Consider the following 12,064-nt stretch of genomic DNA (forward strand, 5'->3'; position numbering starts at 1 on the left):
TGTGAACTTATTTTATTGTTATTTAAAGATGTATTTATTTGATGGGGCACCTGGGTGGCTCAGTTGGTTGGGTGTCTGCCTTCAGCTCAGGTCATATTACCAGGATCCTGGGATTGAGCCCCATGTCAGGCTCTTCCGCTCAGAGAGCCTACTCTCTGCTGCTCTGCCTACTTGTGCTCTCTCTCTGTCAAACAAATAAATAAATCTTAAAAAAAAAAAAAAAAGATTTGTTTATTTGAAAGAGAGAGTGGGGGAAGGGCAAAGGGAGAGGGAGAGAGAATCTCAAGCAAAGTATGTGCTGAGCAAGAAGCCTGATGCAGGGCTTGATTTCATGACCCTGAGATCATGACCTGAGCACAAATCAAGAGTCGGACACTTAACTGACTGAGCCACCCAGGTGCCTCTATTGTGAACTTATTTTAAATCAAAGCTATAGTTGTTAAAAATGTGGCTTAACATTAAAGGCAACTTAGGGGGAAATCTACCATATTAACACCTTATAATTATTTAATTCTTAAATACTTCTAAGTTTTTACCTTTACACATTCTATAGTTATTTATAAACTTCTAGAGAGTGGGGACAATGTTTTTGTTTCTTCTGTAGACACTGGCTTGAACATAATTAGCATGTAAGGAGTGCAAGTAAATGCTTGAAGGAATCCAAGGAGGCTCACATACGAGAGGTGAGGGCATAGGCTGGGAAATGGTGGGGATTTTGCATTCTCTTACTTCTTTTGCTCCATTGAAAGTCTCCTAGTAGGTCCCTTAACCTTGATGCATTTAAATCTTTTCAACTCAGTGCGGACAGCAATTTATTAAGAGCTGACTTGACCAATTCAGTGAATTTGGCTTTAGCCATGTGCAAGTAACAGAAAACTGGTCTCAAATTGGCTAAATCAATGACGTGTTTATTAGCTCATGTAACTGGGAAGGTAGGTAGGCTTCAGGTCAGGCTGGAGCCAGTGGTTCACTGATACCATCATTTTGTATCAGCCTTTCTCTTCTCTGATTTTGCTAGGACTGCTTTAGCCTAAGGCTGGCCTCCCTTGTCATAAGAGAGCTGCTAAGTTTCTAGCGCTCCCGGCTTCTTTGCTTATGTCCTGCAGGAGGAGATAGTACAACTCTCAGTAGTAGTCCCAGAAGAGTAAAGAACTATCTTTCTTAGAAGCCTTCAAGAAGCCGTTCTCACATCTCATTGGCTCATATGGAATCTCAGTCTCTTGTATCATCCCTGAACCAATCGCAGTGGCCAGGGGAGATGAAGTACTCAAGTTGCATGGTCAAGAGAGGTGGATTCTGAGTAGCCAAACACAGCAAATATGAAAACAGCTCTGTGCATCTGGGGGCATAAAAGAAGAAACCCTTCTAGGTGATGAAATCTGCCTGAGTTTGGAGTCCCAGTCCTTTTTTTTTTTTTAATTTTTAAAATGGTTTTCTTAAATTTATTTATTTTTTTAAACATAACACGAGGAAGGTGTTAAAACTGGTGTAATAGCTCAATAGAATAAGTATTCCAGATTTTGGGAGGGATGAAGAGGGAGATATTCAGAACCCTACCAGACTCCCCCCAACTTGATCACAGTGGATTAATGATGTGCTTTGTGGATGTGGTTAGTCAATGACACCAGCTTGACGGATACCTTTAGTCGGTCTCTTGACGGTCTCTTTAGTCGTCCCTCTTGGTCATCATCTTGTTAATTTATGGAGCATTTCTTAAAGGTTTTGATGCAGATATTTGCTTTTAAAGTGCTAAATACTTTATTTAATTTCAAGGATTTATCAAACATACTCATGCCAGCTGCCCTTCTAAGCCCTGGGGATTCAGGAGTGGACAAAACACATCCCCAAACTTTAAGGATCTTACCACCAAATAGAGCCTCTTAACTGCCAGGATCCTTAGTTAGTTTCAAGGATTAATTCACTTTAGATTCTCAGTATGTTTATTTCATTTCATTTTATTTTATTTATTTTATTTTATTTTAAGATTTTATTTATTTATTCATGAGACACACACACACACACACACACACACAGAGAGAGAGAGAGAGGCAGAGACACAGGCAGAGGGAGAAGCAGGTTCCATGCAGGGAGCCCGATGTGGAACTCGATCCCGGGTCTCCAGGATCACACCCTGGGCTGCAGGCAGTGCTAAACCACTGTGCCACCAGGGCTGCTCACTCAGTATGTTTATTATTGTGTCAAGAAAGTTAAGTCTTTGTATTTGTACATGAGTAGAAAGAACCCACTCACTTATCTCAGAGGGAGCAATTTTGGAAATGACTCAAGTAATTTGGATGAAAGGTGAATAATCAGTAATGGAGATTGACATAATTTAAACTTCCCATATTGAAGCCATAAACCTAGGGTGACTGGGAGGTGGAGTGAGTAGAGTGATTGGGAGTGGAATGTAGAATGAGGTGGTAGCCTGAAGTACATTCCATGGGGGCCTGGTGTGAACTGAATTGAAAGTGTTTGAAACCATGCAGTTACATCACAGTTCATGACCTCTACTGGGAGGCCCTAGAGAGGAACCTGGGATCGAATCTGTCAATTAAAATCCTATTTTCTCTGCAAGAAGTAGGTCCTCTGGGTCATCCTGAGAGCTTCCTCTGATGATGAACTTCACATTTTAACTGCTTTCTCTCTAAATAACTACCTCCCTAGGGTGGAAGGTGCAGATCCCTTGGTGCATATAAAACTTACTTAAACCATGAATCCACTTCCTGTAGGTCAGTACAGGAAATCCCACAGGGCAAGGGTCTAGGCTAGAGGCAAGGACTAGCATTAAACCAAGTAGCTTAAACTATATCCACTCATGTGGCTGCCATTTTCTCTTCGTTTTCTAATGTTTCAGTGCTAGAAGACAGAGGTAACCTAATTATGTGGAAACACATTTGGTTTATTTTTTATTTTTTATTTTTTAAAATTTTTATTTATTTATGATAGTCACACAGAAAGAGAGAGAGAGAGGCAGAGACATAGGCAGAGGGAGAAGCAGGCTCCATGCACCGGGAGCCCGATGTGGGATTCGATCCCAGGTCTCCAGGATCGCGCCCTGGGCCAAAGGCAGGCGCTAAACCGCTGTGCCACCCAGGGATCCCACACATTTGGTTTAAATAAATTTCAAAGAAAAATAAGATGACTGACATTAATGTTATTTTTAGTATTATTATACTTATGACAATTAGTCATGATGCTATTTTCTGCCATGTATTCTAATTAGTATTACTTTGACATAGCTGGACCAGTTTTGCTTTTTCCCTTTGCTTTGTTAATCTTTCAGTATCCTTAAGTAGCAGTCAGTAAGGCTTGTTGGAGTTCTTAAGGGGGCCTCTTAGATAACACCCTTCATCTTGCCTGAGGGCTAAGGTGAGAGTAAGACAACAGAATAAAACAGATGAGAGTTCAAAATACTACCTTTATGACTCATAAAGGCTCAGTTGGAGGATATATTTAATCACACTTTCCCACCCACTTATCAGCTGCGCTGGACCAAGGCTGACTCTCTATGAGTGGAGGAGGGGGTTTGAGATAGGGGGCTTTAGGGGATGACTTGGGGCCACCCTGGAGAAACAGCCAAAAACTCCCCATGAAATAAAAGGGAAGAGTTGAACCGAACACGTCTAGTTTATTCCTCCATCAGATAGGTCACTCCCACAGAGAGCTCACGGGTGTTGACACTAAATAAGCTCCCTTCATCAAGGGTAGAGAAGCGTTCCCTTTAACTGTGTAAACAGTTTTTCTAGATGTTTTATACAGTTTAATTCTGTTTATATACTGACTCAATTATACTCTCAACTAGAGACAAGGTCGTAGATTCAAAACAACTGTAGGACTTCTTTTATCTCATGTCATCCCCTCTTCTGCCTCATCCTTATCCTTGTAGACTGAATCTCGTCCCTGGGCTCAGGCTTCTTGAGGTCATCCTCTATATTTATTTAAATCATTTAATTATTATTAAATCTTATATTTAATCCTACTTAGTGGGTTTGTAGCTTGTCATGTACCAGTGATTTTATATTCATTATCCCATTTAATCTACAACAAACCTGGGGAAGAAGATATTCTCATTTCTAGATGCAGAAACTTCAGAGAGGGTAATTCATCCAAGGCTGAAAAGAGACTAAGTATTAAAATAGGATTCAAACCTGTGTCTCTGTACTCTAAAGCTGAAGGAAACTGGTAACTCCAAGTCTTAGCAGTAGTGAAGAACAGGGTTGAATTGGAGATGAAATGTATCCACCTTGACTTGTGAAATGAGTAAGTTCATATAGGTCTTTGATTGAGGCGGATATGGGAAAGAACGGAGTGAGACACTGAACTCCCTGAAAAGGTGGAGGGAAGGTAAGAGAAAACGAATTTACATTAAAAAAAAAAAAAAAAAGATTGTAAGTAATCTCTACACCCAACGTGGAGCTTGAACTCACAACCCCAAGATTAAGAGTTGCACGCTCCGCCGACTGAACCAGCCAGGTGCCTCATTTACATTTTGAATATAGGCATTTGTCCTCCTGGTTGGACTCTACACGGAGAGGAGTTAAAGCTGCCTAGGCTGCAAGGTTAATTTTTCTAGCTTTCCTGCACGCATGGACTTGGAAAGGCTTGATTTTCCTTTGGGTGGGAGCCCTGGGGCAGAGAGATGGTTAGGTGTGTATATAGTTGAGCAGTTTGTTGACCTACTGTTCTTAGCTGTTGGCCCTCAAAGGTGTCCTTTCTCCTAAGACACCTCTTCCCTTTTCCTGTTTTCTTTCTCCAGTCCAGGAAGCCGGCAGGAGTGGAGTGCATGGCAACCTGTACTGCTAAGAACTCTTAATGGTTCCATGGTCAACAAGAGCTTCTCTGTTGTTGATGGAGGAGAAAGAAAAGAAAGTGTGTATTCTATTTTTTTTTTCTTACCTGTTTCTGAGGATCCATGGTTTCTTGACCATCTTTGTCTCTAGAACAGAATGCTTTCCTGCATTTTCTTGTTGGTGGATAATGCCATATACCTTGTCTTATTTTCTTCTCTGGAAGTGGTGTGTGCCCCCACCCCCAAACCACTAACTTAAAATTAAGACAACTAGTCATTCAAATTCCATCTCACTATAGCAGTGCACTAGAAATAGTCATCATAGACTATTTCAAATACATACAAGTACAAATAGATTCTGTACCATGTGCACAGCAACTTGCTTTTTGATTCAAGAGAAACTTACAAGTGTTAAAGCTCAGGGATGGTGTGCTGGTATATTTATAATGACCAGTTTTCTTTTTGCTCACTTATCTGGATACCTGATAAGAATAATGACCATCTAACCCGGAATTATGGGCAAAACCCTAAGCCTGTGGTGTGTGAATGACCAAATATTTGGCTGAGACTTGTAGGATCTAGCTGTGATTTATTGGCCTATTATGTGGTTTGAGACTGAGTTATATCACAAAATCCTTAGTTTTTTAAGAGGAGTGGCAAAAAAGATTTTAGGACATTATTAATAATATTTCTGAAATATTTAGGGTTTTGCATAGCAGGGTGTCATATGGCCAGATTCTGGTACAATTGGTAATTCTAATTGGCCTTTGTTGATTTACTCATTTCTCCCATTAACATTAAAAAGCAAAATAAATGGAAAAGAAAAGCAATAAAAATCCATTCTCTTCGTTTCCTCACTGCTCAAAGAAACTATACGATAAATACTTAGGAAATTTAACGTGATCTTAAATTCTGTCAATAAATGTGAAAAAGAAAAAAAAAAACCACGTTTGATTGATTTCTCTCACTTTGCATCTGTCTCCTTTACAAACAAACTGGAAACAATGACACAATTCTATTTTATTGATTTCTTTCTTGGCTGGAATGATGAAGGAGTCCATCAGTCATTTCTTTAAATTGTGTCTTTGAGATGTCTGTGTTGCTCATGGAGTACTTAAGAGTTTTGTCCTTGAACTGATTGCCAAACAGGGACTCATTTGCAGACTTCAATAGAAATATGTAACCCACATATCCTTGAGTTTGGCAAGACCACTGAAAAAGTGCTCACATGTTATATACAATTTATTTTCTTATAAGGCACCTTAGTGCCATGTCATAGATTGAAACAGGCAAGGTGATTCTAGCCAAGAACATAAACATTATTAAAGCTAACCGGGGATGGAGAAATTTAGTTTATATTTAGCTTGAAAGAGTCACCAAAGAGTAGTTTGTCACAATTTTCTTTGTGTAATTACAAATTTCTTTGTGTAATTACAATTTTCTTTGTGTGATAAGCAAAGTGGGGGAAAAATCCTTTAGCTTGGCAGAAGTACCCTCATCACCTTTTCTATTAATAGCTCATATTTTTTGAGAGCTAACTGTAGGCTAGCCCTTGTGCTAAATGCAGTGGTATACTGGTAAATATTGAACAATCACTCTCAAAAAAAAAAAAAAAAAGAAAGAAAGAAAGAAAGAAAGAAAGAAAAGAAAACACAGTTTTTTCATTTTTGGCATCTGCCAATTTTCTGTGGTGCGAATATTCCCACTATAGCCAGTTGTGAGCCATGAATGTGATGTAATTGAAAGGGGAGTTGGAAATAGATGCTACTGATTGGCTTTTGTGAATTAATAGGAGTGAACTTCAGCCTGTCACTGGCTAAATGTCTTATTTGTACTGAACTCTCACAGCAACTCTATGAGTTAGGTGTCATAACAGCCTCATTTCAAAGATGAGAACACTGAAGCACCGAGAAGTGAATTTCACCAAGAAGTGAACTTATCCATGTTACATGGCTGGCAAGTAGGATAGCCAGGATGTGCTCATGACAGTCTGGCTCCAGAGTCTTAACCACAAGTCCATATTACCTGCAGCCCATGTACTGGTTTCATCTCCAGTTCAGATACTTGGTGGAGAGTATTGTTTAGGAATATGAGGTTGTTGAGTGTGAAAATTATAAAGTGGAAAATATTGCATTAATCTATTATGTAAGTTCATCTCTATAAATTATTTAAGATTAATGGCTATGAGGGACCATCAGTTGGGGGCTAAAATAATGTGCACATGGGGAAATATCTTTAAGAGTAAGTGAAAACCATCTCAAGGCAGAGTGTTTGAGTAGAAAGATGGAAGATGGGGAGACCCTGTGGATGGATGTTGACAACGAGGCCAGTCCGTCAGCAGAGGCTGATACCTCTGGCTGGGCACAGGATGTTTACAGATTGGGTTAAAATTACAGTGCTGATTGTATCATTATAGTGGTTTCACATGTGCATAGGAGAGTGTGTCTTCCTATTTTGAATGTATTTAGTTTCACCAATGGTAACCCGTTTCTAGCATCTTTTATGCCAATTAAAAGACAATAATTTCACCAATGAAAACCAAAACCATTTTCAACATTTGTTAAGCCAATTGTGAAAACCTCTGGTATGTTGATCAGAGACAATGGTAGCTGAAGGCTTGTAGTAGTTGCCTCTGATTAAGTAAATGGTGGTTGACAACCCCTGGAGTGTGAATTTCCATTCAGGGCAACTGTAGTTACAGTGTAGTTTAAACTAACAATGTATAATACCATGCTGAAACCAAATAGAGTTGCGAGGGACATATCCTTCATCCTAAGATATTTAAATATTTTGAATGTTCTTTCTAATCACAGGGCATCATTACTCCTTCCCTCTCAAGAGTGGCTCCAAGATTACAGAGACAAAATCAAAGCTTTCCTTTCTCTATGGTGCAAGATTACAAACAAGGGCAGAATGTACTTTTGTTAAGTAGACATGGGTGGAGACAGTCTGGTTTAATAGAAATACACTTGTAGTCATTGTGTATGGTTAAACCATAGAACTTTCTAAAGGGATAGATATCCATTTTTCTAGCATGTAAACTTTGTTTCACTGAAAAATGAACTGAAAGAAATACTAGAAAAAAGTAGAAAATAAATCCCCAGAAACCTCTATGTAGTTCCTTGTTTTTCATTTCTTTAAAATTCAGTGTGGCAAATATTGCTCATGACTTGAAGACCAAATGAAATGCACTTGAAACTCTGCCTACTATTAAGTCTTTTTCTTTTAATTTTGTGTGTCAATTCAGACAAATTGATGGCTTATCTCACTAAGGTGAGAAAGACAGATAAAGAGAATAGACAATTACACTTCCTAACCAACCTGCAAAATAAAGTATTTATGGAAACTAGGGTTCTTAATTAGGTAGAGGCCATGGACAAATGAGTTCATGAAGGGCCACTTGAAAATTAGGATTACACGGGCAGCCCCGCTGGCTCAGCGGTTTAGCGCCACCTTCAGCCCAGGGCGAGATCCCGGGATCAAGTTCCATGGTCGGGCTCTCTGCATGGAGCCTGCCTGTCTCTACTTCTCTCTCTCTCTCTGTGTCTTTCATGAATAAATAAATAAAATCTTAAAAAAAAAAAAAAAGAAAATTAGGATTGCAAACACATCTGAATTTTTACATTGTTCAGGGTAGATCTTAATTGGGATCTCAAATAACTCAATTATAGAAATTTTTGTCAAGTTCCTTAGGAGGGATTAGATATGAGGTGATGATTTTGTTGATACCTGTGTCCTAGAGAAGAGGGCTCAAAATTTGATGTGTAATATTTTAAAGACAGATTTTAATGAATGGGTTACTGACTTTCATGGTAGACTGCTTATGCCTGGAATAATTCTATGCTTTCTGACTGTCATATCTTTGAATATATTTCCCCTGTCTGCATTGTCTTATCCTTGCTCTCTCCCTGACTTCTCCAATCTGAAATATGTTGTCTGTGTTGTGTTGTGTGTGTGTGTGTGTGTGTGTGTGTGCTAAATCTGGGATTTCCTCAGCCATTGGTATGGGAAGTCAGGGAGGAGATTTGGATCTGGATCCATTCGGGTCTTTGTGGTAGGTTTAGAAGGACAGATCCAACTGCAAGTGCTGGGAAGTGGATAAGGATGACAAGTTAAAATGGTATTGGTGAGGGGGGCAATTAAAAGAGAATGGCTCATAAAATGCAGATAAGAAGGATGCAGCCCTTGTACACACCAGGCCTCCTTTTCCATGCCAAGGCATAGCCATTGCTAACTGATTGTGACATCCTTTCCTCCAGAAACTGGACCATGGCCTTGGACTTCTTTTCAACAGAGTGTCCTAGGGGGCCAGTACACTTAAACGAATGATATTTGTGCTCTAATTTGGTGACTCATCAGGAGGATAACAAATCGCAGTTCAGGCAGTATCTGGAACAGCAGTCAAACAGGCCAGAGACATTGTTGGAGTAGGCTGTTAGCTACTAACTGGCCTGGAGCTCCAGTCCTTTGAAGAGTGACAAGCAAAGCATAAAGCACTCAGTTGTGAAGGGACGGCGATGTGGGCAGGTCACCAAAATGGGGAACAGGACAGAATCCTAGAACTATCAAGTGGGACTAGGCCTCAAGAAAAAAGAAAAGTCCTGTTACTGGGACTGGGGGGAACAAGATCAAAGCTGAGTTAACTGCCGGGAAAGCTTCATGTTGTTCCCTGGAATAATGGGACAGAAAGGGGAGACAGAAAAACAATCTTTATTGGGCGCTTGTTGTGTGCCAGGGACTATTTGATGCTTTACAGACCTGATCTTGTTGCAGAAGCAGCTTCTATAATCTCTTCTGCCTAAGAGTAGATTTCTCCCTGGGCTGGACCCAGGCTGAACTGCAGAGGCCTAGGGTCAGGCCAGAGCCATCACTTGACACCTATCTTTGTTACTTGTCTTTTAAAATTCCCAACTAAATTTTAAGCTCTTGATGGAAGACATGGGACCTACTGCTTCTTTGTATTCTTCCCAGGGTCCTCTTGCCTTAAGTACTTAGTAAATATTTATTAATTGATTACCATATCCAGGTATGTGCAGCATCCTGCTTTGCAAGAAACATATTTCTGGGTTCTGAGTCTCAAAACAGATCTCTGTGAGACCACATCTTAATTGTTCTTGCACTGTGGTCTTGTGTGGTCACTGAATGAACAGGTAACAACAGTGAGAAATGAAGTCTGGATCTAAATATGTTGTAAGCGAATTGGTCAGAATTCACTCAGTGGGGTCCTCTCCATACTGAATCTCTACGTGAGGAGGAGTCTGGGCTGAAAAGTATGAAAACCAGAAAGGAAATACAGTCCAGAATTCTTTGAACTTCTCTCAGTTGGGGGTTCACAGTCCCAGGATATGTCCACCAAACCCCCTGTGCACCTCAGCATGCCTTTTGTCCTGAGATTTTTGTAGTACTTACCTATGTCTCTGAGTCAAGCCCAAGAGAGTTAAAATACTGTTAAAATACAGCCAGTATCTGGAAGATTTAAATTAAATCACTATCACTCCTCTGTTTTGCAAAATGAAGATTATGACATTCTGGGGCTTGAGTGAGTCAGTTTGTTAAGCATTGGACTCTTGATATTAGCTGAGGTCTTGATCTCAGGGGTGTGAGCTCATGTCCTGTGTTTGGTTCCATGCTGGGTGTTGAATACTACTTAAAAAAAAGAAAAAGAAAAAAAAAAGATTATGACATTCTTTCTGTTAGGGGTGTCAGGTTAAGCTTGATATGGCAAAAATAATTTGAGAAGAAACTTGCGTCTAAGTAAAAAGTAACTAATCCTAAAGACAGGCCCAATCAGCCTTTCTCAATATGGGCCAACTCCCTTTAGATATTTGTGATGGATGCTGAGACATGTAAGTGAAACAGCATGGTCTTTAGAGGTGGTTATATTTTTATTTTGTCACCTATTTGGGGAAGGAATAAACCTCTCTGATTTTTGGTTTCTTCATCTTTAAAATGAGGACAATGCCTGCCTGCATGCATATTTTTTATGAGGATTTCAGAGAATGCTCACAAACTATGCAGCATGTAGTAGGTGCCCAATAAACTGTGGATGTTATTACTAAACTTTTGTTTTATTTTGTTTCTAAAGATTTTATTTATTTATTCATGAGAGACACACAGAGAGAGGCAGAGACATAGGCAGAGAGAGAAGCAAGCTCCTCGCAGGGAGCCTGATGCAGGACTCGATCCCTGGACCTGGGATCATGCCCTGAGCCGAAGGCAGATGTTCAACCATTGAGCCACCCAGGCATCCCTATTGCTAAACTTTTGATTGGCTTTTGTAAAAAGTAGGCGATGAGCCCAGTCTTAATTTTTATTCTTTTATTCTTTTCTGACTTCTCCTCTATCCAATAAACAAGCCAACAAAATATAAAGTCACTGTGGATGTATCTTTTTTTTTTTTGTATCTTCATTCATTGGATATAGAAGTATTTGTCATTTATTATTTTGTCACTCAGGCGACACATACCATAATGTATGTGCAAATGTAAAAACATGAAGTACATGCTAAGAGTTAAAGCATTTAATAAAGACCATTAGGAAATTCACAATAGAGAGATGAGGGCAAGGTGAATCTTTGATGTACAGAAGCTATAGAAAGAAGTAAACATGAATTCTAAAATGCAAGTATTGAGGATATCTTCCTACTGCAACCCCATCACTGTCATGTTCTTCCTTCAAAATTACAGTTTTGGGTATTTGTTCTAGCTTTCAGTTATCTTTCAATTCTAAGTGATATACTTGTTTAGAAGCAGTCTCTTACATCTATTAGGCAACTGAGGCAGATCAGTGAGATGGACTAAGGCAGTTCCAACTCATTACAATCTTGGTACACATTTTTAAATTTTTTTAGAGAGAGTGGAAGAGTGCATGTGTGCACATGTGACTGGTGGGTGGGGAGGGACAGAGGGAGAGAGAATCCTAAGCAGGCTCCACACCCAGCATGAAACCCAATGCAGGGCTCAATCTCATGACCCTGAGACCATGACCTGAGCTGAAATCAAGAGTACAACACTTAACTGACTGAGCCATCCAGGTGTCCCCACATTTTAAATTTAAATTAAAATTTTACGTTTTACTTGAAAGAAAAAAGAAACTCATGATAAAAGGGAGCTTGCTGGGCAGCCCCGGTGGCTCAGCAGTTTAGCGCCGCCTTCGGTCCAGGGCATGATCCTGGGGACCCGGGATCGAGTTCCACATCAGGCTCCCTGAATGGAGCCTGCTTCTCCCTCTGCCTATGTCTCTGCCTCTCTCTCTCTCTCTCTCTCTCTCTCTCTC

At 39.9% G+C, this 12,064-nt stretch overlaps 1 protein-coding gene across 7 annotated transcripts in view; it reads left to right on the top strand.

Annotated features, from left to right (window-relative positions):
- Window positions 1-12,064, top strand: part of RASGEF1B (RasGEF domain family member 1B) — a 550,412-nt gene that overhangs the window by 53,608 nt on the left and 484,740 nt on the right. For 6 of the 7 annotated variants that reach the window (XM_038582294.1, XM_038582297.1, XM_038582298.1 and 3 more), the window contains one exon: window positions 4,757-4,869. The exons of the other annotated variant lie outside the window; for it this stretch is intronic. In XM_038582294.1, coding sequence (XP_038438222.1) covers window positions 4,813-4,869 — 57 coding nt within the window. In that variant the 5' untranslated portion in view covers window positions 4,757-4,812. Of the gene's footprint in view, window positions 1-4,756; window positions 4,870-12,064 lie in introns of those variants that run through there. 7 annotated transcript variants of the gene reach the window in all.

The sequence above is a fragment of the Canis lupus genome, chromosome 32 (assembly GCF_011100685.1).
Source record: "Canis lupus familiaris isolate Mischka breed German Shepherd chromosome 32, alternate assembly UU_Cfam_GSD_1.0, whole genome shotgun sequence".
Lineage (NCBI taxonomy): Eukaryota > Metazoa > Chordata > Mammalia > Carnivora > Canidae > Canis > Canis lupus.